At 50.3% G+C, this 26,489-nt stretch overlaps 2 protein-coding genes across 2 annotated transcripts in view; one reads left to right on the forward strand and one right to left on the reverse strand.

The window, feature by feature from the left end:
- PSMB7 (proteasome 20S subunit beta 7) overlaps nt 1–15,988 on the forward strand; it is a 63,325-nt gene extending 47,337 nt beyond the window's left edge. Inside the window, exons 7-8 of the mRNA XM_012458164.2 lie at nt 12,571–12,722; nt 15,759–15,988. Coding sequence (XP_012313587.1) covers nt 12,571–12,722; nt 15,759–15,870 — 264 coding nt within the window. The 3' untranslated portion in view covers nt 15,871–15,988. The remainder of the gene's footprint in view (nt 1–12,570; nt 12,723–15,758) is intronic.
- Nucleotides 15,989–17,002: 1,014 nt separating this feature from the next.
- NEK6 (NIMA related kinase 6) overlaps nt 17,003–26,489 on the reverse strand; it is a 94,991-nt gene continuing 85,504 nt past the window's right edge. Inside the window, exons 9-10 of the mRNA XM_064378089.1 lie at nt 21,467–21,580; nt 17,003–18,544 (exon numbers count right to left, since the gene is read on the reverse strand). Of these exons, the coding sequence (XP_064234159.1) occupies nt 18,434–18,544; nt 21,467–21,580 (225 nt within the window). The 3' untranslated portion in view covers nt 17,003–18,433. The remainder of the gene's footprint in view (nt 18,545–21,466; nt 21,581–26,489) is intronic.

Consider the following 26,489-nt stretch of genomic DNA (forward strand, 5'->3'; position numbering starts at 1 on the left):
ACTCTTCAGTGTGAGATAAGGCCAGAGCTTAGCATCCCTGTCCCTGCGTGTGAATATTTAGTTTAGAAAGCTGCCACGTTCCATTAGAGGTGCTTGTGTTTCGGCAGTGGGTGCAGGAGCTGTGTAGACTTTTCAGATGTCCTTTGAGATTTACCTTGCAGTGTAATTGGGAGATGCTGGTACTTAGTGTGTTGTGCATGGCGGAATGTGAGATTACCTGCTGTAATGAGACCCCAGCAGCATACCTCAGGAAGGTAGTTAAAGTTTTAACCTTAACAGATAATGTTACTTTTGGGTGTCTGTTAGGTAATTTATACTACCCTCCCTTAGCCCTGAAATTGTGCAGAAACCAAAAAATGATAGGAAGTTGTACTAAATAGAATTTTAAAATTCTACCTAGTGGTACAGATTTTAAAAAATATTTGCAGTGAATATTTTATCTGTAGAATGTGGTCATACTTGCAGTCATTGTCACCCTGTCATGTTGGAATGTAGTTTTTCTAGAATCAGAACCTTGGTGATAACAGAATATTAAAAAGATGTAAAGACTCATTAACTTTGGTTCCTTGACAAATACACTGGCTTTTAACTCAGCTGAATGGAATTAGGGGATAGAGCAGTGAGAAAGGGCTGGACGGAACGTGCACGCATGGCTCTGAAGAGGCTTGGGTTGGAAGATTTTTGCCTCTTGTGTAACCCCTGTAGCCCCACTTTATAAAATACAAAACTCACTCTCTTGAAATGGACTGAAGTCAGTACTTGAAGGGATCATCAGGAGGACTGGGTTTGTAAAATGCTCATCACGTGTAATAAGAGTTTACTCTCTGAGTCTCTGACTACCTCTCGTTCTGAATCTTTTAAAGAAAAAGTGCCTTTACTTTCTTGGTCAGTTTCAGTTAAGATTTAAAATCAACCAGTGGCCAAATGGGAAAATTAAATGATATCTTTTTTATTGACACGCGGGTGGCTGAAAATAATTTGACTGATTCTGTTTGCTGAGAAGTTTTATTACATGTATTTTAGGGAAGTGTCAACGTTTGAATGTAGTTTTGACACAATGAATTTGATAGTTTCTTTGCCGTGGGATTCAATGACTAGATTCTGTAATAGAGAAATTCATCAGGATGTGTTTAATTTTACCAAATGTACAAGCCAGATGAGTGATGGAATGTTAGGGTAGCATAATTTAAGCAATATATTTACAACTGTGAAATAATTTTAGAGGCAAAGTGCTTTAAAAAGAGAAACCGAGTGATTTATAAATTAAATTTACTTAAAGACTTGATGGTATCATTTGTATTTTTGGAGACTGGAGGTTTTGTTTTCTTGGGTGGAAAAAACCAAACCACCTTAAAGCGTTGTTTGGGTCAATGTGTGGAATCAGGTACTCGGCACAGAGCCTGCACATGGGAAGTCCGCCTTCTTTTTCTGTCTCTTTTTAGAATACAGTTTTTGGTGAAAGACAATAAGTGAAAATGTGGTACTTACACTTCTCGCTGAATCGACGGTAATTCTATATGGAAAATGTGCATATGAACAAAGGTTTTATGGCAGTGTATTGAATTTCATTTGCAGTATGATGGCTACTGTCATAATTGATTTGCTTTTAACTGGGGATTGAAAAAACAAAGACGTACTAAGTTTGTATCTGTTGCCTATCACATTGGTAGTTCTGGAAGGGTCAGTCTTTTGCCTTGGTAATCATGTTTATGCGCATTGGAGATGGGTAGGATCAGGTCAAGTTGGCATTCATCATGGATTTCCTGCACTGCAGGCGCCGCGGCCCAGCTCTCCTGTGCATGACACTTCGTATAATCCTCATGACCATCCTGGATGCCTGGGGGTTTTAGGTCCTCCTTTGCAGATGGGGAATTTGGAACTTAAAAATTCGGAGTGACTTTTTATCACTAAGGTCACACCGCTGGTAAGTAACAGGACTGGATTCATATCTGGATCTTTATTCTCTCAAATTCTTTGCCTCTGTCAAGCATTGCCTCCCCTGTCCCTCATGACCACAGTCAATATAGTGACTATAGTCATCAGCTCCAGACCCCAGAAGTTTCCTTATGCCCTTTTGAGGCCCCCTCTCCCCACCTAAGTAACAGTTTATCCGAATGCTGTGCATGCCTGGAGGCCTTGTGGAGAAGTATCTGAGTTAGCTCCTCCTGGTGCCTTTGTGTGAAGGCCGAGTGTGTTCAGAGGGGTGGTTGGCACCCACGACTGAGGCTAGAAGTCCAGGTGGCACCCTTCACGTCTTTCCGTCCTGCACTTTGACCTGACTGCTGCTTCCTCCTCACCCGCATCTGCCCTGCTGCTGGTCCTCCTCCCTGGCCTTGCTGTCCCGCTACCATCTCTGATTGAGAAGATTATCATCACCTCTCTGGTCTCCTGCCTTTGGCATTTCCTCCCCCACTGCTTCCCTGTTGCGATTTCTAAAAGCACAAGTCTAACTACAGTTAATGTGTTGCTTATTGATGGGAACACAGTCTGAGAAATGCATCCTTAGGTGATTTTATCATCATGTGAACGTCATAGAATGTACTTAGACAAACCTAGCTGGATGTAATCTAGTGCAACCTATTGCTCCTGGGCTACAAGCCTGTACAGCATGTTACTGTGCTGAATATTTTCAGCAGCTGTAACACAGCAGTAAGTATTTGTGTATCTAATATCTAAATGTAGAAAAGGTATAGTAAAAATATGGTATAAGAGAGAAAAAGTGGTGTATCTATCTAGGGCACTTAACCACAAATGGAGCCTGAAGAACTGGAAATTGCTCTGGGTGAGTCAGTGAGTGAGTGGGGAGTGAATATGAAGGTGTAGGGTGTTATTGTGTATTACTGTAGACTTTATAATCACTGGACACGTAGGTTACACTCAATTTACAAAAATAATTTTCCTTCAGTAATTACCGTAACCTTTTTATTTCATAAGTTTGTAAATTGAAAAAACTTTTTGACCCTTGTAACACTTAACTTAAAACACAAGCACACTGTTCAGCTGTACAAAATATTTTTATTTCCCTCGTCTATAAACTCTTTCATTAAAAACTTTTTTTTTTTTTCTTTTTAAGACGGAGTCTTTGTGTCCAGGCTGGAGTGCAGTGATGCAATCTCAGCTCATTGCAACCTCCACCTCCCGGGTTCAAGCGATTCTTCTGCCTCAGCCTCCTGAGTAGCTGGGACTGCAGGTGCCCACCACCACACCTGGCTAATTTTTGTATTTTTAGTAGAGATGGGGTTTTGCTATGTTGACCAGGCTGATCTTGAACTCCTGACCTCAGGTGATCCTCCTGCTTTGGCCTCCTAAAGTGCTGAGATTACAGGCATGAGCCATCACGCCTGGTCTATTATAAGCTGTTTTCTATTAAAAATTTTTTATTTTCATGTTTTACCCTTTAAACGTTTTAAACTAAGGCACAAACACACACATTGGCTTCGGCCTTTGCAGGGCCAGGGCCGTCAGTCCCACTGTCTTCTGCCTCCATATGTTACCCCATTGGAAGGTAGAAGGTGATAGCAATCTCTCTCTCTCTCTCTCTCTCTCTCTCTCTCTCTCTCTCTCTCTCTCATCTATCTATCTATCTATCTATCTATCTATCTATCTATCTATCTATCTATCTTTTTCTGAGACAAGGCTCACTCGGCATGCTGCCCAGGCTGGAGTGCAGTGGCAGGGTCACAGCTCACTGCAATCTGAACCTCCCAGGCTAAAGTAACGTCCTGCCTCAGCCTCCCAAGTAGCTGGGACTACAGGTGCACATCACCACACCCGGCTAATTTTTTTTATTTTGTACAGATGAGGTCTCACTATGTTGCGCAGGCTGGTCTCCAGCTCCTGGGCTCAAGCACTTCTCCCACCATGGCCTCCCAAAGTTATAGGTTCCAGGTGTGAGCTGCTAATACCTGGCCTGGAATTGTTTAGCTTTGTGATAATCTTAGGGACCGCTGTTGTATATGCAGTGCATTGTTGTCCAAAATCTTATGTGGTGCATGACTGTACATCATTTTCCGCTTAAAAAGTTTCATGTCTCCCTGCTTCTTTTTTTTTTTTTTGAGATGGAGTTTCACTCTTGTTACCCAGGCTGGAATGCAATGGTGTGATCTCGGCTCACCGCAGCCTCAGCCTCCTGGGTTCAGGCCCGCTTCTTAGCATAAAGGGTGGCTGTCTTGTATAGCCTGTGAGGTTCTCTGGCAATCGGCCACATCGATCTGCCTGCTCGGCCACACCTTTCTCCTTCCCATTTCCATGGCTCTCCTCTTGCCAACACTTCTTCCCTTTGGCTTGGCTACCTCTTACTCGTATTACAAGACCCTGCCCGGTCTTCATCACCTGCACTCCATGAGACCCCTGTACATCTGTGGCTCCTTTGTCAGGCCCGTCTCTTGCTAGCTCATACCTCATTGTAATGAGATTATCTCCTTGTTTCCCCTTCTGGGCTCTACAATTCTCATGGGCAGGGCCTGTGTTGAGGCCTGTCTCCACGTTCAGCACAGCGTATGCAGTGTGTTCATAGCAGGGTACTTGTGCATGCTTGCTGAGGTAAGCTACCCTGGCCATTTTGCAGTGAGTTTTGCATCATTTGAAATTTGCCTTATTTGTGGCCATCTTTAAAAACTTCCTAGAACGAGGGTGCTCTGTGCTTCCTTGGATCTCCTCCTGGTCCTGGCTGGTCCTTGTGAGGCTGTGGAAGCAGGATCATACCGTATGACACAGTGCCCGTGATGGCCTTCACACATGTGCCTAGCATCTAGCAGTGGTTATGTCCCGTCCAGATGTTGGAGGTGGGAATGTGGCTCTTCCGCTGGCCTCAGACCCTGGTTTTAGTCTCTGCTTCTGACAGGACTGGATTTCTGTCATCGCTTACTCTCCTTATCCTGAGAAATTCTAGTGCTGGCTGCTGCTTTGTTGTGACCCACGGAACAGACTCACTTCATTTCTGTTTTCAGGTGATAGCCCTTTCAGTGGCTCCAGGAATTTATTGCCAGAGTTACCACTGGCCGCGTTGTTTTTGGAGAGAGAAATCTGATGAGGATCTTATTAGTATCTGAGGCAACCTGGTTTTCATTTTGAGGATGGCTGAGCATATTTCTCACTTTCTTGAAACCCAGGCTTTCTTGTTTTTTTCCTCTGATTACGTTTGATTCAGTGCAGCCTTGGAAATATATATTTGTATACACATATGCTGTGAACATTGATTTCTTCTCCTTGTGGAAAGCAATATGTTCTTGTCTCTTTTGGTTCTTTTCCCTCTGGAAGCTTAGGTATTTTTCCTTCCATTCACTGTCACAGATTCCAGCAAAACCACTTGCCCGCCACCGATTTTCCTAATGATGGGATAGGAAGACAGGCTTTGGTGGTGCCAGGCCCTAGCTTGGCATGCCTCCCCGACTCTCCTGCTTGTACACAGCCGTGTGTCTTTGAGTGCATCAGCCAATCTTTCTGAGAGCCCCAGTTTCCTCATCTGTAACAGCAGTTGAGAATTCAGTAAATGACGTGTTTGGCTGGGACCCGGGGTGTGGCGGGTGCCTGGTGGTGGTTCTCTCATACCCTTGCTGTCGCTTCTACCCTCGGAGTTGCTCACCGTATTGTTTGTGAAATTCCTGTGTCGGGGTCATTTCTCTCATTTTATTCCTTGGACAGAGGGATTATTCTCATTCTTTTGCGGGGCACTGTATGACTCAGAGAGTGACCCACTGTCCAGGGCTGTCCTCATTCTGGGCGACCCTTTTCCAGCCCATTGTGGCTGTGCAGCCGCTGACATCTCTTCTTGGCTGTGAGTTCTGACAGGCATCACTCAGTGACCTGGGACAGACCTGGTTGGCAGTTCCGTGAACACCCCTTCCCATTTCCACTTCAAACCCTTAAAATCAGTCACTGGCTCACTCCTAGCCCTAGGCATGGTCAGCACCAGCTGCAGCTCCGCTCTGCTTAATTCCTAGGTGTTCACACAGGCAGGCATGTTCACCCAGACAGCTCAGGCCAAACCCCAAACTCATACACCTTTGCTCTTGTCACACACCCCAGTCTGGGGAAAAAAAAAACTTTCTGCTGTAAACTGTGTGGCTACATATGGGATACGTCAAGTCTGTGACTCAGTGCAGGGAGCAGACTGCTTTTGCAGGAACTATTTCAAACACTTTTTTGAGCTCTTTCAATTGTATTCAGCCATCAACCATTAATGAGTCTTCAGCCCGCATCTGTGGCATAGTCAGAGCCTTAGCCTGTCAGCAGGCCCCTAACAAACACATCATGTTCAGACCTCTTCCTCTCAAGCGCTTGTCTTTGAATGGTCTCCAGTTGGGACTGGTGCAGTTTTGGAATTACCCCATTTGGTTGGGGTCTCTCTCATGATTTCAGAGTCTTTGAGATTGGCAGAGCCATGCATGCGTTTGAAGTGAACGTTTCGTTTTTTTCCATTTGTTGACCTACATGCCAAGCACCAGGCTCGTTCCCTGGGACACAAAGATGGAGAAGGTGTAGGGCGGACCCCTGACGTTCAGAATTTTCATCCTCTCTCTTTAGAGTCCAAACTCTCATCACACCCAGACTTTTATCTGTTCTGTTCTAGATCATCAGAGCAATGGAATTTTTTGCTGTTTCAAATCGAATCGACAAAAGATAATGAAGATTTTCCAAGCTGTGTTTGGATTGCCTTCTTTTAAAAAATTATTTTGCTTGACAAATAAAAATTGTATATGTTTATCATATACAAATGATGTTTTAAAAGATGTGTACATTGTGGAATGGCTAAGTCAAGCTAATATAGTAAAATATGCATTATCTCAGATGTTTTTTGTGGTGAGAACACTTAAATCTTTCTTAGCTGGTTTTCAAGAATACAATACATTGTTATTAACTGTAACTACTGCTTTGTACAATAGATCTCTTGAACTTAATCATTCTAACTGAGATTTTGTATCCTTTGGCCAGCATCTCCCCAACCCTCCCATGCCTCAATTCTTAGGGAGTTAAATCCTTAGTAGTTAATGAAGGAGCAAATGGTTGTGAACTAACGGAACGGAATGTAGATTGAGCAACACACAGGGAAGTGGATGGAAGTCAGCACGGTTCGGCTGTGATGCTGTCCTCATTCTTTTTTCCCCCGGCCGAGGCAGGAGAGCCACACCCCTTCCTCCTGGCACGGAGGTGGCACAGAAGGCAAGGGGCACTTGTGTGCTGCCCTGAAAACCCTTAGAGCTGGGGGAACTGAGTATTTCTTTGTTTTCTGCCCCCTATGCCAGCGCCTCAGCTACATAAACAATATATTTGCCAGCAAATAACCAATTTTATTTCTTTTTAAAGTATGTAAAAAAATTTGTTACAAATCAGTTATGTCAAATGACTTGCCATATATGTGAATTTTCACATTCCAAAACTGTGTCTAAAACAGTCTGCTAGGTTTTCAGTCAAGTGCATGTTTAATATTTTGCCTGCAGTGTAAGTAAAGCAGTGTTCAAATGCATAGCCGAACAGTCAAAGGAAGAGAGTTTATTTAAAGAGTATTAATTTGATGCTGAACTGTCCAGGGTGCCCATTGGCTGGCACAGCTACATTTTTCTCTGGTGACATCCCTCATCTAAAAATCACTTAAGTGAGAAAAGAAATTCGATTGTAGCTGTAGACAAGAATAATGCGGAAAAAGTTTCTTGGCAGTACTGTTTTGGACCTGCACTGTAGCAGATGCCGAGGTAATCTATCAGTTTGTGAGTGTCTACAAAATGCAACTCTCTAGGTAACAGGTTTAAAGTAAAGATTTAATACAGTCTCCATCTCCTATGATGTTGCAGTGACAGTTTAAAACTCATTCTCTAAATCTCAGCAGACTTTATAGCTAGCAGTGGGCCAATATAAAGTTTAATAGCATTACAACACATAAATCATCTTTTAAAGATGCTACTAGTAGCTCCAATATTAAATGCAGACAATCGCCCATGTTATAAATAATTTATCAAACACCATTTCAGATTAGCCTTCCATGCTGAGTTATTTATTTTAGCCTTTTCTGCACGATTCCTAAGGCACTTTTTGAAAGATCCATTACTGGTCAGTTTAATGAACTTGGGGGTCTGCTTTGTCCCCTCAAGCACTCGGGTACAGCTGTGGTGACCATTACGTGGCCGACGTGGACCTCTTTGTGCCTTTTACAAGTGCTGCCCATTTGTCATGTAGCGGTAAATGGAGCTGCACATTGGAGTCCAGGGACACATTGTGCGATGCAGTGATGGAGACAAACAGATAGCTCCATAAAGTGCTGCTTGTCACAGCTGACTTGTAGTACAGTACATCACTCTTATTGTAATCTCATTTAAGAAGCAGGGGTGGCTCGGGGGACTGATATTCCCAGTTAGTTTGGTCTTTGTAGCCATAAAGCAGGAAGTGTTCCTTTTATATTCTCTGAACTTTTAGGGAGTGTGCTTTTTGCTTGGATTAATTATTACAGGAACTTCTCTGTGGCACTGTGTGAAGATTTGTCAGCAGGTTTGTTTGGACCTCCTTCTCCTGGCCTGGGGTTTGGTATAGGCAGTCACTGCTTAGAGATAAGTTGTGTTTTTAGGAGCCCTCTGGCTTGCTTTATTAAATAATTTACCATTTATTAAGCAATAACTGTGTGCCAGAAACTATAGCAGGTGCTTTCTGTACCTTTATTTCTAACCTTTAGCAATCCTGTGAGGTAGGATTTATTATCATCATATTTCAGAGCAGGAGAGTAAACTTGGAGAGGTGCAGTGACTTGTCCAGGGTTGCACAGCAGTAAGTGGTAGACTGGGGATTCAAACCCATTCTGTCTGCCTCCACGTCTGCAGATGATCTGGAATCTGGGTCCCCCAAGTCATGTTGCATCATCAGGGTCATGGTGAGCTTTTGGCTGAGCGTCCGAAAGCAAAAGGAAGCTGCTGTTGGCCTGGAGGGCCATTTTTCTGGTAAAGAGGGTAAGTCCTACTGGCCCATCTCCACACCGAGTTTCCCTTGTGACCCGTAGCATAAATGCATAGGCAACCGGCTGGGGGAGGATGCCTCCCTTGCTGTGGGAGAGAGCATCGCACCTGGGCCTGATCACCTGGGGTCATGGGCTCTGCAGGGCCCTTGTCAAGGCCCCTGTGTAGCCGCTGTCCCCAGGCAGATGCTGCCCAGGACCTAGGGCACTCAGCATCTTCCAGAAAAGGGAAGTGCAGTTTCCCTATGAAGAATGAATCCGAAGGGAAGAGGCAGTGCTGCTTGCGCTTCCTGCGGGCCAGAGACAGATACAGATGTGGTGTTTTCCTCACCTCTTGCCTTTAGTTTGTGGTTTTTCTTGATAGTTTTCTTAAATATTTGGTAGCACATGTTAAAGACAAAAGTTGTTTAATTGTGAAATTCCACTATAAAGAAAACAGTATAAATATGCCCAGTAGCATATTTGCATATGTGTCTAGAATTCTGTGTATGGAAATACTGTAGTCAGAGACAGTATTCAACAAGGAAGCAGTTCCTGGAACATAGTAGGTTCCTGTAGATACTTGTTAAAGACATTAACTGTATAAGTAGTGGGTAGACAATAGAACCTTTGGTCATTTCCATCCTCTTTGCATTTTGAGGGTTTGGGGTGTTAAGGGAGGGATATGTTAAATAAGACCTTAGATCTTAATGTTGATCTGATGTTGCGTTGTAGAAATGTTGCCCAACTTGGTTGAGAACGAAGAAGGCCCTTGAAGTGGTAGTCGTGGGTATTCTGGGAAACACCACCCTCCAACCCCCAATGGGAGTGACCATCAGAGGAGCTGCTGGTTGGCCCAAAGAGAAACTGCCAAACACCATCCTCCTAAATCTGCTCAGGTCTTAAGGCTCTTTGATGATGGGGAGCGAATGACACGGTCTTGAGTCAGGGACTAGCCGAGGAACCCCCGCCCAAGGAAGGTCACTTGTGAGTTGGTGTGGTGCTGTGGCCTTCTGGCTCTGGGGCCTGGGGGCTTGTCGTCCTATTTTTTGTTCACCAGCTGTTTGACCTTGTGTAAGTCATTGACTCTCAGCCAGAGTTTCTGATGATACCAACATCAGGAGATGGGTGGGGGCAGGGATACACATCATGATGATCAGCAAAGTGCCCAGCTCAGTGCTTGGCACATAAGAGTGCCGACAGATGTTGATTGATTGATTTAGTGGGCATATAGGTGCTCCGTAAATGTAAGTTTCATTCCATCTCCTAACATCTTCAGCCATATGCATATGAGACACGGATGGGATTGGAGGGGGGAAGTTAGAGACTTGAGATTGTCTTGCTTTAGGAATGATCTTCCTTAGAATTGGTGAGGAGGAAAGGAATTTAAAAGATGTATTTCCCTAATTTAAAAAAAGCCTTTATTTATACTTAAATAACAGCATACATGATAATTTTATGAGTAAATGAAACTATATAATTTTAAAATTTGCATATTTTAAAGTTTTATCAGTTACTTACTTACAGACTGTTTGCAAAGTAGAGGGAGGATCACTCGTAATCTTACATAGCACTGTCAGCAGTCTGGTATCCTGTGCCCAGTCGAATCGATTGACATCTCATGTCATTTGTGTATTTCTGCTTCCCCAAGTCTTCACCCTTCCCCATCTACCCAGATCACTTGGAAAATGTAAATGTGCAGTCCTAAGTGCTGCCTGCAGGATTGTGATGTCCGCCAGGTACTGTTGGCTGGCTCTAGAGCCCAGCAGCAGTGATGAGATAAAAACAAAGCAGGGGAAATAGTCAAGTGGTAGAGAAGAGAAGGGGGGAGCAGAAGTGGTAGGCCAGGAACAGGGGGACTGGTGTGGTGCTCCCAGCACGTGCCCATGTGCACACACACCTAAGGCCATTTAATAAAGGAAGCAGTTTGGAATGAGGTTGCAATTTGCTGAATTAGTGGTTGGCTTTTGCTGTCTAGATAGCAGCTGCCGCCAGCTCCTCGTCTAAGAGGCTTTCTTTGCTACCACCTTCACTGGTTTCTGGAAGCCTTCTGGCCCCATAGACTGTTGAGAATTCCAGGAGAGAATTCCTAATTAGCAGATCCTGTTTGAATGTATTCTTACAGGTCTGCATATGTACAAATTGGCCTCATTGGCCCCACACAGGTGTCACATGGGAGTGAAAAAGCCTGGGGAATAAATGTCAAAGGAACCCCTAGCTGCTGGTTTGCTGAGGAGCCCCTAGCTGCTGGTTTGCTGAGGAGCCCCTAGCTGCTGGTTTGCTGAGGTTCTAGCAGAACCTTCTTTGTCCTTCTCTGAGTCTGTAGAGGGCGCTTATGTCACTGGAATACTAGTCTGTTGTGGGGCAGGCAGAGAGGAGCAGGAGTCCCGAGTGGGTTCAGATCGTCTCAAAACTTGAGGTTAGCAGATCTGCCCTTTGAGGGTCTCGGGCTGGAATTTGGGCCTGGAGTCTGGGTTTCTCAAGCTTAGATGAGCACTGTAGTGCACCTTGCATGTTTGTGTACCGTCATGCCCTCGTGGACTGGGACGGAGCCATAGCACAGGTTAGATTAGCAGAAGCCGTAGCCTGCTTCATTTTTGTCCTCGTTGTGTACAGAGCTTGAACTTGGTGTTCCCCAGGTCCGGTGCCATTGCCTTCGCTGCCTGCCTTCTGTTTCACTGCTGTTTCCTGAGTGCCTCGTGTGCAGCCTGCCCTTCCGCCCTCCCTGAAGCTCTGCTGACCAGCGTGTTCCCAGCTCCTCCTCACGTGCTCTTAGCCAGCCTCACCCTGCATTGCACTTGCTTGGGTCAGATGCCCCTGCTGGACTCTGAGCCCCTAGAGGGCAAGGATTTGGGGGCCTCATCCACCTCTGCAGCCCTAGGTCCTAGTATAGGACCTAGCATGTGATAGGCCTTCTTGGATAAGAAAGGGATGAATCCATCTGTTCACCAGTAACTGTTGGGGTTGGGGATTTGTGCTTAAAGGCAGAGCAAAGGAGAAGGTGATTCAAAGTAATGAATTACTTCAGTAGACTTGTAGGCCCCTTAGGAGAGACAGATTGTTTTGGGCAAGAGGTCCCGCCCTGGTCTGCCAGCATCTCCCCGGAACTGCTGTGGTTTTGGTGTTATTCCCGCCCCATAATGCTGACTCCCCATTGTGTTACCAGGAAGTGACTTCCAGCTGCTGTTGGACGTTCTTGATCAGGGCTTAGTTAGTAAACTGCAGTCCGCTGCCTGTTGCTAATAGTGTTGTATTGGATCACAGTTGTGCCCTTTGTTGATGTATTTGTGTGTGGCTGTTTTGTGCCAGCATAGCAGAGTTGAGTTGGTGTGGTAGAGACTGTATGCCCACAAACCCTAAAATGTTTACTCCCTGGCCCCAAAATCAGTTACTAGCCCTCCAGTCCTGCTGTGTGGTGACTGTCCGATGTGGTGGAGAGGCAGTGCGTGCATAAGGAGTTTTAAGGCCTGGGCCGGGAACTGTGGGCACATCATCGAGGTACTTTGAGATCTTTTCCTCATCTGTGAAATGGGCATTAAAAGCAACACCTACCTCTCAGGAGGCCCCGCCCACTGCTAGTGGAAGCGCGTTGTGGATGTCAGAGCAGGCCCTGGCTCGGCGGTGGACGTCATTGCTGCCGTTCTGTTTCTCAGGAGGAGGAAGCCAAGAAGCTGGTGAGCGAAGCCATTGCCGCTGGCATCTTCAATGACCTGGGGTCTGGAAGCAACATTGATCTCTGCGTCATCAGCAAGAGCAAGCTGGATTTTCTCCGCCCATACACAGTGCCCAACAAGAAGGGGACCAGGTGAGTGAAGGAGATGAAGTTCTTTCTCGGTTCCCTGGCTTCATGGCCACCCTTGGCGTCTCCATGGCATCTGGATGGAGTTTTCTTGGTTCTTCCAGTGTTTCCAAATCAGCCTCCCACAGAGAACTTTGGCTCATTACTTGCTTTATGACAGTGGGGTGCTGTCAGGTGTAGGAGAGTGATTTAATTTGATGGGAGGGGTGGAGGGTGGCCCAGGAAAGAGCCCTAGGCTGGGAAGTGGGGCGGAGAGGTTTGGATCATCTGCTGCCCTTTCTCAAGTGTCTTAAGAATCCCCTGAATTCTGTGAGAAGGTACATTTTTCACGGCAGCCTCAGCACTTTCCCTCAGAGTGCTCCGAGATTCCTAACTGGGCGTAAGTCAGCAGTGCTAACAGACTCCCAGAGGTGGCCATGGGAGCTAATGTGTGTCTGCTGCGCCACGGGGAGCTGTGCCGTTTAGCCTGTGCTACATGCCGAGTGGGCCCCTTGGCTCAGTGGTGCAGCGCAGACTCACTGGTGGGAGAGGTTCTAGTTGATCTGCTGAACAGAACTGGAAGTTTTCCAAACCTGGTGGCTGTCCTGTGTCAGAGGAGCAGCTCATTTGCAGTGTCTCATTATCGTCCAGCTGCTTGACCGTCCTGTGGCTCCTATCTCTTCTGGGAGCCCAAACAGCTCAGGATGGGCCCCCTGAGCGCTGCTTCCAGCTGCAGCCATCTGAGTGCAGCACAGGGTATTTATAAACTACTGCTCCCACCCAGCCCCACAGCTAGCCCAGAGGATAGTGAGCGTCACCTTCTGCAGGCTTGCTTTCATCTCCCACTGCACACTCAGCCCCAAATCAGGAGTAATTCACAAGGAAAGAACGGAACATTCAGAACCAGCGGGTATTCACTGTGGTCTGCATTCAACCCTGCGGAAGCTCAGTGGGCTGTTGTTGGAGTGGGGCGGCACGGCGCCAGAGAGCTCTGGCACTGGGGTTGGGGAATGTTGGTGGCTGGCGTGGTGGCTTCCAGCAAATCAGTCTCCCTGTCTTTGAAATAGTGCTAAACCAGATAACCTCTAATGAGCCCACAAAGTCCCTCAGGCCTTTAGGAGGAAGGGACGCTACCTTTCAGGCCCAGAGCTGTGTTGGGGGACCAGGCTTTGCCAAGCTCCGAGTAGGTGGGAGCCAAGTACTCCACACAGCCTGCTTCCTTGGTTGCTTGCAAGACGCTGCATGATGTGAGCAAGGCCATGGTGAAGCAGTGATGGGGTCGGGAATGGTTACACTCTTCAGGCTGGACAGGGTCCTGGGTGAGGACTCTGAAAGCCACATTTGGGCCATTGAGAAGGGGTATTTGTGGTTGCCTAGGGAACCTGTGCTCAGTGCAGGGGTCCTCATCTAAAGGGAGTGCAGCAGCAGCACATCCTGCTTCCTCAGGCGGGGGCTGCCCCGCTCTAAAGAAAGGCTCCAAACACCCAAGAACAGAAACAAAACCGCCCCATGGCTGCTTGTGAAGTCAGCGAGGTGACCCAGAAGGTTCTGGGTGCGTAGCAACCTGCACGGAGCCTGCTCCCCATTGGTGTCCTGGGGTCAAAGGCAGCCAAGTGTCCAAGCTCCCTGGAATCTCCCTGTTGTCTTCTCTGCCAGTGACTGAAGATGGGGGCACTGCCTGAGTTAGGGAGCCCTTCCCAGGGTAGATGCCAGGGTGCATGGCAGGGTGCGGGCAGGGCCATTGGTCTGAGTAAGCGTCTTGTGCTGTCTGCCAGTGTGGGCCTTGCCTGGCAAGTCCCTGCTGCCTCCTCTGCTTGCAGCCCTCCACCGCGTGGTCTTGCAGTCCACTGGCGCTTAAGGTGGAAGCTCTGCCTGCATGTGGCCAAAATTGGGCACTGTCACCACAGTGGTGAAGCAGGCTCATGTGTCCAAGCCTCCCACAGACACTGAGGGTTGGTTTAGATGAGTCAGGCACACAGAGGCCACATGGGACTTTGGCTCCAAGATGGCACGCTGCCACCACATTCCAGCATGTAAGGAACGAGACATCTTCAAACTAATGGGGTGGGGACACATTGTTAAAAGGTACTTTTGCTTAGATCCTTTAAGAGAGTAGGGGTTAGGGGAGGCTTGGCAGAATTAAGGCAGGCCACTCTGGGCTGACCATGCTCCTGACCCGGATGTAGAACTGTGGAAGTTGCCCTCCTTGTTTTGCTTCCTGCTCCCTCTTTTAGCTCATGTGCCCAGGGGAGAGGATGGGTGTTCCTGGAGCTCAAGGTCATGGCATAGCCAGCAGCCTTCTGGTAGTTCCTGCCAGTTTGACAGAAATATTATCCCAGGTGGGAATAGACCAGAGGAACAGTTGGGTGTGTGCTGCCATTTGACAGTATCCTAATTCCTGACCCAGTGTGAGAATTCACAGCCCAAATACATATCTTCTAGACTGCCTGGTGCTCAAAGAAACCTCTGCCAGATTGCCTCCAAGGAAAAAGGTGTTGGGTGTGTCCTAGTGGGGATCCACTGTGTCCCTGAAGGGGACAGTTAACTTTTCTTGAGGCTTGAGAGTGGTCTGAAATGACAAACTTAGAGCCTGGCTGCATGTATTTTTGTACTGTCTGTGCTCCAGCTGTTGGTACAGTGTCTAAGGTAGCAGTTAGCCAACCTAGTTGCTGCACATGAGGAGAGCAGCCATGCCCTCTTGTGTAATGATGGAATTTGCTTCCTGCTGTCACCGAAGGGTACTGTGGGGAGGCTGAAGATTGATGTCAAGGGATCAAGTGCTTCCCAGCACTTGCTGGGGATGCTGCGGTGGGGGAGAGTCACATGTCCGCCAGGGGCCAGGGGCTGTGCTCTCTAATGCACACTGGGTGCTTCCTAGGCACCCCCATTTTGTAGCACTTGAGAGCTGAGGAACCGGAATCCCCCAAGATCACAGAGCTGGGATCGGGAGAGCCAGGATTCAGCCTGCTCACTGCCTCACCTGAGTATCTGTTTTCACTCTCTCCTGCCCTCCGGCACTTTGAGGGGAATCCTAACTCTGTGCTTTTGTTTTTCTCTCACTAGGTTTGGGCGGTACAGGTGTGAGAAAGGGACCACTGCAGTCCTCACTGAAAAAGTCACTACTCTGGAAATTGAGGTGCTGGAAGAAACAGTCCAAACGATGGACACTTCGTGAATGGCGTGTGGGTGGCCAGCTGTGGTTCTGGAAGATGGCGGGCATTGGAGGCCCCATAAGACGTTCAGGTTTGCTGAATGAAACTCAATAAAAAATGAAAACCAAATTGGGCAGCTGAGGTCTGGGCACTGTGTGGTATTTTTTGGGGCAGTGGGGGGCTGCTAAGGCTGCTGATCCTCCTTGAGCACTGGCCCAGGCTCAGGGGAGTGTAGGAGCCATGCACCCCTCCTGGGGACAGACAGGTTCCGGCTGCTGTCAGAAATCAGAGTGGACTCCCTTGAGTCTTCAGGTGAACATCGATACCCTCCCCTTTTGCTGGCTGTCTTTGTTCGTGGTGGCCCCAGGTTTGGTTTGAAATGGGGTGGTAAGTGCAGCACAGCCTTCCACCTCAGCAGCCAAAGAAATGGCAAAGACGAACCTCTGAGTGTGAGTTCTTAAGCCCAGCTCAGTTCTGAGTACCAAGGGAGGGTGGGCAGGTGCACCACTAGAGCTGTGTGAAGCTGGGTGGACCCCACTGTGGCTGGTTTCACAGAAATGAATGTTTTGGGGTTACTGTTTTGTAGTAAGTAGGACGTGATCATTTCACAAACACTCAGGCCTGGAGAGTGGTTGAGATCGTGCACCTTTAGAGGGTCTGATTGGGCAGATTGTTCTCACGGTGTGGAAAGTGGGTGGCATGCAGAGAGTAGGATCATTGCATGCTGGGGCTGGCAGTGTCGGGGAGGCACGGTGGGGGCTTAGAGAACTGGAAGCACAATACTGGCAACAAGTTTGTGTGGAATCAGAAAATCCTTCAGTGGTAAGCACTAGGCAGGAGATAGGGACTTGATTCTCCCTTGGAGAGAACGTTCCAGGGTGAATATCTGCTCTCAGGCCAGCTCCTGTGTTAGAGCTGCCAGGAGCAGGCTGGGGAGATCAGTGGAATTACTGAGGGCAGAAACTTGGCTGATAAGTATCAAAATTATTTGGGGAACTTAAATCCTGGGATTAGTGAATGTCTGGGGCCTGGGAAGTTGTGTTTTTCAAGGTTCCTCAAGAAATCGTGCTGCGGACACTTTTAAGTTTTGGATCTACTGGTTTAAGAGCAAAATCGCCAAAGCCCTTTTAAAATCATTCATGAATTCTAAGTAACTCCCAGTCACCCTGTTTTATTTCAACGATGGAGAACAAGTACAGAGGAAAGGCTGCATGTGGAGAGACGGTTGGACCGACAGTGTTACAGCAGAACTGAGTCCACGTGTGGAAACAGCAGCCGCCTGGCCCTGGGTGTTTCCTCCAGGAAAGGCCTGGTCAGCAAATGCCTGCAGGCAGCAGCTGTCAGGAGTCACCTGCACGATGCCAGCACTGCTCTTGTCTGGAGGGCCAGACTGTCATCAGGTCAGTGACAACAGCTCAGACCACTGGAAGGTTAGCTTTGCATACAAAAACAAAATTCAAATGATTTCCTTCAGAGCTCGAGTTTCTCACATTTATAAATTAGTCTTCACAGTTAATCCTATCTGGGAACAAGTAATAAGGAACACATTTCTGGTTTCCTACACATGATACAGGTGGACTTGAATTCTCAATTCCATGGTCCATGGACTTCAGGTTGTGAGGGGTGAGTGGCTGCCATTTTTGGATCATCTACTTTATGCTAGCTAACGTGCATATTTTCTTTCAAATTCTGTCAGCAACCCCGAAGGTAGGTAGATACCGTTAATCTCATTGTACAGACGAGGACACTGAGGCTCAGAACGGCCAAGAAACTTGCTTAAGCCTAGTCACACTGGGAAGTTGCAGAACCAGAATTTGTCAAGGACAGCCCTTAGGTTTTCTCTATCCATGCTTCCTTCCCGTGGAGGAAAATGCGTAACACTGATCATGAAATGAACCGCCAGCATTCAAGGAGGTGACAGAGTGCCTGGTACACAGCAGGTGTCCAGGAGGAGATGGCCCAGCCTGGCTGCCAGGAAGATGCTCTCGCTTCTCGATGCCATTTGCCATGTGACGCTCCGGCCAGATCTAGGGCTCTTCTCATCGTCACTTACCAAGTCATAAAACGTAGATAAAAATAACAGAATCTCCACGGAAAAAAATGATTTCCACTTTATCCCTTTACAACAGAGTAAATTAAGCACACAGCCTGATTGTTTGAAAAGATACTAAGAACTAAACTGAACTTGGTACTAACCATTTTCAAAGGCTCACTACACAAATCACACGGTCTCCTGCAAGTCTCCTGTTAGCATCAACCTTGACAGGTCACTGGAGGAATTACCCGAAAGATTCACAGTACAATCCGGATACAGGGCTGCCGTGGCTCACTGAACCACTGCCCTTGTTAGCCCAGCTGGGATTGTCCACAACAGAATAAAGAAAGGACTTTGGAATTTGACCATCAGTGATGTGTGGCCAGCGCGCCTCCCTCAGCCGCTCTGCCTTCAGCATCTGCTGTAAGGCTGGGCAGCCTTTTGGGGAACCTGCTGAACCCTGTGGTCTTAGCTGTTTAGGCTACCAGGTGGCCACTTGAAGAGAAGACGACTCAGGTAAGGCAAAGTGGTGAGGCACGGTGCATCCACACTCAGGTGCTGGACATCCAGACGTGCATCTGCTTGGCCACCTGGTGCACGTATCCGATGTCAGGTCTCTGGTCGGGGTCAGGGTAGATGCACATGCTGACCAGTTCGCGTAACTGCAGGGAAGAGAATGGTGAGTTATTCTCAAGAAAGCGCCTTACTGAGGCTCCGCGCTCCGCAATCTGTCTGCATGAAGGTACTTGATGCTCAGAGCAACTAGACAGTCCTGTTGTCCCCCGCAGAGCTGAAGAACAGTATTTAGTGGGGGCAGGTAAGGGGCGTGCGGCCGTGCGGCTCCCAAGGGCTAGCCAGGACCCCTCCTGGGCCTGTCTAGCCCCAAAGGCTGTACTTTGAGACCCTAAGACCATTGGGTAAATTGTGTGTGTCTCTCTCTCTCTGCTGGGAAAATGTGTGTGTGTCTCTGTCTGCTGTCAGTCACGCAGATGCCCAAACCAGAGGACAAAACTCAAGGAAAGGGCTTATTGATCATAATAAATGCATTAACATGCAGCAGGGCTGCAGCCTGCGTGGGCCCCTTTATTGTGCTCATGAAAGACGGAGCTTTTAATTATACAGACACTGAAGGCTGCTCCCGCCCCGAGGTGGGGGAGGGGCACCTTGTGCCTCTGATCGGCTCAGTTCTTATGATAGCCAGAGTGCCAATTATTTTAATGGTAATTAAAATAATGACCTTAAAATGCCTACATCTTCTTAACTTGCATCACGGGCTCACCACCATTGGTTTTCATTTAAATACCTGCTGCTGGAGGGGTGGCCAGTCCCACAAGCCGTAGCGGCAGCAGGAAGCCAAGAGGTCCTGAACCAGAGAGGGCTCTAGTGGCCTCAGAGCCCACACTCAGAGTCTGGGGAGGGCCCAAGGGACATTCTGGAGGCCCAGGGGCTAGTGCCGCACAGGCTTCTTAGGCTGAGAGGTGGGGCCTGGGCTTCCTGTAGACAGGCTCCTGAGGTGATGGGGCATTTTCTCTGGGCTGCAGAGCCTTAGGCCATCCCCTCCAACCTGTATGCATGCCTTACAGCTGAGAAGCCCAGGTGACAGTGGGGCCTGCAGCCTACTGGGCCGCCCCTGGAGTCTGAGGTGGCCTATGGACCAGGCAGCTGTTTCCTGAACCTTACACTATTCGGGGGAAGGTACCTGTGGTAAATCCCAGAAAACCAGATTCAGGTGAAGAGTCTGCGACCTGCACTAACTAACTGATGAAGTAGACGCAGTCGGCAGTACGTGCATGTTTGAAATTTTCAGAATTCAAGAGAAACAATAACATGTTATTTTCATTTCTAAGCAGCAATGTAACTAAAAATGGGGTGTGCCCAGGGGCTCCTGAGCACCACCTCTCACCCCCAAGCATGGGGCCCAGAAATGCTGCACAGGCCTAGTGAGAGCTGGTGCTGTGGGGAGCGCGGGCTCGTGGCCGGAAAGGGCTGACTTGGAACAGGGGGCTTCAGTGTTCATTTCAGCATCATTACTGAAGCAGAGAGGACAGTTCCTGTTTATAGATTGACAACCAAAGCACAGGGCTGTGATCTGCTCCAGTTGCATGGCTTCAAGCTTCTGAATTGTACCCAAGTCCAAATTCAGAAGATGAGAAAGGAAAAAGCAAATGGCAACTCTTAACTTTGTAAAGAGATGCAACTTGTTTTTCCTCCCACTGGGGAGCATAAATACATCCTCCAAAGGTGCAGGTCGGAACTGTGACGCCAGGAGAGGAAAGGCCTTGTGCAGCGCCCCAGACACTTGTGCTCTAGCCCTGGAGTCCACAACGCCATCGAGCGCAGGTTCCCCGCGAGGCGCCTCCTGCCTGGACACGGGCAGAGTACGTGGGACCTGTCCTGTGCAGCTTGGCTAGGGCAAGGGTGTTCCTTCCAGAGCCTTACCCCAGCTAGTTAATGGGCCACCAAAGAGACATGCTGTCAAGTAGCAGGAGGGCTCTGGCTGGGCGTCTGGGTTCCAATCCTGCCTCACCGTCTTTAAATCGCCTGTGTCTGTTTCCTTATTGGTAAACGGGTCAGGGGAAGATTGAACTCAGGAAGTCTGAACATGAGCTATTATTACCGTGAGGTGATGGCCTGTGGTCCTATGGGGTGGGCCCAGGGAGGCCCCAGACCCACCCACTAGCACTGACCTTGAACAGAAATAAGGGTCACATGACATTCAGTGAGCACTGACTGAGCCAGGCCCTGTCCACTGGCCACTTTCGACGGTGGTGGCAGTGTTAGCCTGGTGCCTTACCCTAATCCTTATGCTGATCCTGTGTGGAAGTTTATTATTATCCCCATTGTATAGATGAAGAAACAGACTCAGGAACGTTAGGTGACTCACCTAGGAACAGTGCAGGCAGCGTGTGAACGCGTGTCTACTGTTGACCCTACTATGCCAAGAAACCTATCTTCCTCACGATTATTCACCAAAAATATTTAGTTCTATCTTCAAGGTGTTGGAGCCGAGGAAGAAGATATTTGCACGTTCCTAGTAACTGGCACAGCCCCACGCCAGACCCATTAGAGCCTGTGTCCATGGCCCCTGCAGCCAGTGTAAAATGTTGACAGTGGAGGCCCAGGGTGTGGCTTAAGTCCGTTACTATGAGGAGGAAACTGACCAGTCTCCCTGCTGTGGTTCCTGCCATGGGAACAGTGGCGACCATCGGCAGTATGTGGACGCCAGGCCTGCTAGCTACATCCTGCCCCTGCATCTTTTCCATGTCTGGCGCCGCACAGAGCCTGTCCTGGGGACCTGCAGCAGTGGGCCTCCTGGAGCACCAACCTGGGAGCCGAACAGGTGGAGGTGTGCCAAGGGCCACATCCTACTGGTTCCTGCCTGGGGGTCCTACACCGGAGCCACGTGGTAAAACCCCTTCTTCAGTGCAATCACCTACTTTCCCCTCTCCAAGTCACTTTTCCAGAAAGTGCCCTTTCTGTACCATGTAAAGTAAGCCTGACCTCAGCTGCGATGCTTTGGAGTGGCCCTCATGAGCCTCGGTGGCTGCCAGAGCTGACGAGGCCTCCGGCTCCTGCAAACTCACCTTCTCGGAGTAGTGCTCCCCGGGGAGGGGTGGGTAGTCACACTGCTCGATCTTCTGGCACAGGGAGAAGAGATTCATCTTATCTCCGTAGAAGGGGCTCTGGAGGGCTGCCATCTGCAAGGGAGGGAGACAACGAAGATGAGCTTTTGGCCTCGCGGCTCAGAAGGACTGGAGGCGGCTGCTCCAGATCGGGGCATGGGCTCTCTCTGGTCCCAACCACAGGACTTCTCCCCTGAATCGCTGATCACACGGGGGTTCAACAGAGGAGCAGGCGCAGCACCACCATCCTGCTTCTATCACTGGATTAAGTGGGCACAGGGGTTTCAGTGACAAAACTTTAAAGGCAATAAAGAGGGGCAGCTGGATGCTGCATGCCAACCTCCGCCTCACTCCCACCTCAGCCCGAGGGACCCAGGCTCCAAGTGGCAGGTTTCTGAGTGCACAGTCTTATTTCCATAAAAAGCGCTTTCACAGATGCCCGTGGGGAGGGGTGTCTGTGCACTGTACATTCAGGGCGCGTTCCTCACCTATGGACTGACGTGGGGAGGGTGGGCTGAGAAGGGTGCAGCATTTCACTGTGCTGGTTCTTGCCAGCTCCTTGCAGAGCTGCCGCCTGTGGAAGCCAGCTGCCGATCCCAGGGCAGGGTGAGTAGAGGGCTCGGGGGAGGGAGGCGGCCTCCTGCCCCTGGAAAGGGGGCGCAGCAGCTTGTTTCAGGGAAGCTTCAGGGTGGGAGGGAAGCACCTGGCTCCATAGCCAGCCACAGCTCTGCCCTGACCCCTGCTCTGCACTCGCTGTGTGCCTGGACTTCGTTTCCTCATCTGTAAAATGTCCCCACCAGCAGGCCTGTGGCCAGGCTTGGGCTGGCACATGGAGGAGGCACCACCAGTGGGGCTGTGACCACCCGAGCTGTGGCTGGAGGATTGTGGTGGATTTTCCTGGACAGTCACTGTGCAGAGGAGAAGGGACAGTTCACGTGTTGGTCCCATGAACGTAGGCCCTAGTTTTTCACGTGTCTGACCGGGGAGAGGAATCGGCAACCTTCAACTTCAGATCAAGCCCATTTGATGATAGGAGTTTTGTAAACCTTGCTGCTTGGAACTCCAAAGGCCCCAGAAAACTGAGGGAAACATTTAGCCCCCAAGCTGGCATCTCCTTCAGATCACATCTCTGCTCTTCCCAGCACTTTCCCCCCGTCACTTCAGAAAAGGCTTTTGAACGGGGTCAGCACTGAGCTATGCCAGAGGACCCCTCTTGGCCTTCCCCAGAACAGGCCGCCTCCATCTGCCCCAGCCTCTCCCCTTCTGCTGCCGGCCACAGGCCTTCCACCCTCATCAGGGCGACAGGCTGTGAAGGAACCTCTGGGCTACGGGGATTAGAACGATTACCCTGGATGGCGAGATCCCCTTGTACCAGTGACCACCCAGCCTCTGACTGGTCAAAACGGAGAGGAATCACTGTCTGGGGCCTCGTTAGAACTGCCGAAGCCACGGCTCTCAGCGCTGCTCGTCAGATACCACTCTTCTTTCTGGTGTTATCAGGGTGACACAGAGCTGAGGAAAAGGGGGAGGGTGGGCCCCAGCTCCCCACTGGGAGGGCTCAGAGAAGCTGGTGTGTGATCTGAGCTGTCAGAGGGCCAAGGGTGATCTGAGTCCTGCCTGTCAGGGCCTCAGACACCCATCTCATCACCCAGTCTCTCTCGAGCATGTCCCAGACTGAAGGGTGACCAGAGGCCAGGAGGTCTGCAGCCCTGCTCCTCCACCAGGGAGGGGCGTCCAGGCCCCTCTGCCGTCTGAGCAGGATTCCAAGGCAGCATCACGGCCAAGGCGCCGCCATCTTCCCCTTGAGTCTGCTGTCTTGGTGGGTCTCAGTCCCAGCAGGGCCCCTCAAGGCTGCTGCGACGAGGCCTCCCATGAGGATCCTGGGACTGGCGCTGAATGAGTCAACTCCTCCAGCTCTGTGCTTGGAGCTGAGCTCCCACGTAGATAAATCAGTCCTGCAGAGCAGGCAGCCTCCTGGGCACCTTCACGGGCATCCGAGTAATGAAAACAGCCTGGCCTTCCAATACACCAAGCGCGGGCATCTCTGCTCCCAGCTCCCACCACCTGGCCTGCGAGTCTTGTGATTTACTCTTATGTTCAGGCCAGTGCTCTGATTCCAGCCTCTTCAAGACACTCCGCTGGGGCCCCACCCGAGGGCCAGTGCTCTGATTCCAGCCTCTTCAAGACACTCCGCTGGGGGGCTTTGTGGTGGCTCTCACCAGCTGGGGTCAGCGCCAGCAACTCAGGTGCTGCAGGCAGTCCTCAGTAATAGCTGGATGCCCAGGTCTGGGAGAAGGTATAGAGGACTCACTCAATGACGGGCCCCAAACACGTCCAGCCCCAAATTTTTGGGACCTGTAAATGACACCTTATAGGGCAAAGAGGATTTTGTAGGTGTGATGAAACTTGGGCTCCTAAGATGTGGGGATTATCCAGATGGGTCCTCAGCATAGCCACAAGAGCCCTCGTGAGACGGAGCCCAAGGGAGGAGGCACGGAAGAGGGGAAGGAGCCAGGCCGAGGCACACCAGAGGCTGTGGTGACGCAAAGAGGGGGCCGAGGACCGCGGTGGCTTCTCCATTTTCCATGGAAACACAAGGAAACAGATCTGTCCCCAGAACCTCCAGAAGGGCCTGCCCGCTGACACCTTGGCTCAGCCCAGCAAGACTGATTTTGACTTCTGGCCTCCGGAATCCAAGAGATCTAAGAGAGTAAACTTATGTTGCTTGAAGCCATCAGCATGGTGGCATCTGTCACTGCAGCCACAGGGGATAGGCACAGGGGCTTCTGAGCCTTCTGGCACCATGCTGGGGCTCGGGGAAAGGCAGGTTTTCTCCCGCTGTTTGTCACCGCTGTGTTTGTCACCAGGGCGCAGGTGACCTGGGTATGTGCCCTGTGTGGGATCCTCAGCCGTAGTCCGGAGAAGGTGGGGAGCTTTATCACAGCTCTTCAGGCTGGTGCCCCTGGAAGACACCACAGGCTATGGGGTGGGAGGCCTCTTGCCAATTACACAGTCCTGGGCTCAGATGTGGCTCCTCTCCCTGTCTGCTGGTAAAACGCTGCTTCGCCTTCCCCTTTCGTGGCTGCAGGAGTGGGGAGGGGGTCACCCGGCACAGAGCCTCTGTCCTGTCACCCTTGGAGGGGCCAGCCATGGGTAGCCACACCAGCCTGCTCCTTTGGGAGGCTAGGGCTGCTCAGGTTAGATCAGCGCCGGCCATCCCTGAGGGCACCAAACTGCTGTGTTTCACTTCCTGCTGCTGATTGGTGCCCCCAGGCTTCGATCTGTCCCCCTGCCCCCACACCCCTGCGAGCAGTACCCGCACACCCGGCTGCAAGCCGCACAGCCCCACGCACTCCAACAATTGAGTCAGCTCGGCAGAACCCTAGCCTCAATGCCAGGGAGCCATGAAGGCGGGGCTGCCTCATGAGATTCATTTAGGTGCCCAGAAATGAGGACTCGGAGGAGGACTGCCTGACCCAGAGTCCGGTGAGGCCTGGCACAGGCTGTGCTGCGTCTGCCTCTGCAGAGCTGAGACAAAGGCTCGAGCAGGGAATGGGGCTGGGAACCGCAGGGCTGGCTCTCAAGTGGAGGGCCTGGCACAGGCAGAGGGAGCCAGCTGCCCACCTCCAGGCCCCAACCCTGTCCCAGCCCCAGGGGAGGTGGGCACAGCTCAGTCAGCCTGGCCAGCCTGTGTGTGTTTATGTGTGGAGACCCCCGTGGTTCATGGGGGACAGGAAGCAGCTGACAAGAATCCAAAGCAGAATGTTAAACGAAAATCCATCTGGCCCAGGGTCGAGACGCATGAGGAGAGGACGAAGCCAGCGGGAAGCCAAAGTGCAGTTCCAGGACTGAGGCTGAGCTGCACTTTGGCTTCCCGCTGGCCAAAGCAAAAAGGGGAAATGTGACAAGCTGCAGGAGCCTCGTGCCAGGGGCAGGCAGAAGTGCCCATGCTCAGCTTGCGGCTGCTGGACAGGCCTGAGGGCCTTCTCGGACTTGGGCGCCTCACCCACAGGGCCTCATTCACTCCTCACTGTGACAAGGCAGGCTGGGATCTCATTCTCTACATGAGACATCTGGAGCCCATTGGAGTGGGGCTGACTTGCCCGGATCCTTCTGCAGGGGAGCCATGGAGCTGGCATTTGGATGGAAGTGAGTTGTTGCAAGTGAGTTGCCTACACACAGATACATGCTCTAATTCAAAATCATGTTCCCCGACTGTCCACTATGCTGAGGGCATTTGCCCGGGCCTTGGGAGACGCGTAACAGCTGTCTCTGCCCCTCAGGATCTGACACAGGGTGGACGATGCCCACTTCCAGGTGGGTCTGCATCCCCTCCTCAGACCCTAGGGCAGGTAGGGGCAGGGCGGCGACCTTGGAGTTCTGAGCCCAGGGAGAGCCAGGTTAGCAGGTGACATGGGCATGGCTCTATTGCTGGCCTCAAGTGACCTTGGTGGCCAGAGTGCTCACCTGCATAAGTGCCTGGACTTAGAGGAGTCCCAGAGAGACGTGAACTCATGACTCCTGGGTGACAAACCCCGAGGCACAGTGGCTCTCCTCACCAGGGGCTCTGCCCACCTGGACTTAACGTTTTCTCTGCAAAATAAAAAGCGCGCACCCTCCCCAGGGCTCCTTGGAATGTGCAGGTACACAGGGCCTCCAGGCCAGCGGGTTTCTTTCCTGTCGCCTCTCAGAAGAGTTTGGACTTTCACCTCTTTTCTCCTGTGGCTAAAGACACTTACCTCCAAATTCCCTCCTGCATCCACTGCCCTCCCCCAAGCCCACCCACACACCCTGCTCAACACTCTCAACTCCCAACCCACCCAGGAGCCGGGCTGTGGAGAGACAGGGAGGCAGGGAGGACAAATGGCTCATCCCCCTTCCACCTGCGGAGCACTCTCCCATCCACTGCAGACACTCTCCACGGCTGCTCCAGCTAGGTGCTCTTTCAAAGAGCTCCTCCTGCAACTGATGCCCTGTGGAGTCC

The sequence above is a fragment of the Aotus nancymaae genome, unplaced genomic scaffold (genome assembly GCF_030222135.1).
Source record: "Aotus nancymaae isolate 86718 unplaced genomic scaffold, 86718_ANA_hifiasm-v0.15.2.pri h1tg000003l, whole genome shotgun sequence".
NCBI classification, from domain to species: domain Eukaryota; kingdom Metazoa; phylum Chordata; class Mammalia; order Primates; family Aotidae; genus Aotus; species Aotus nancymaae.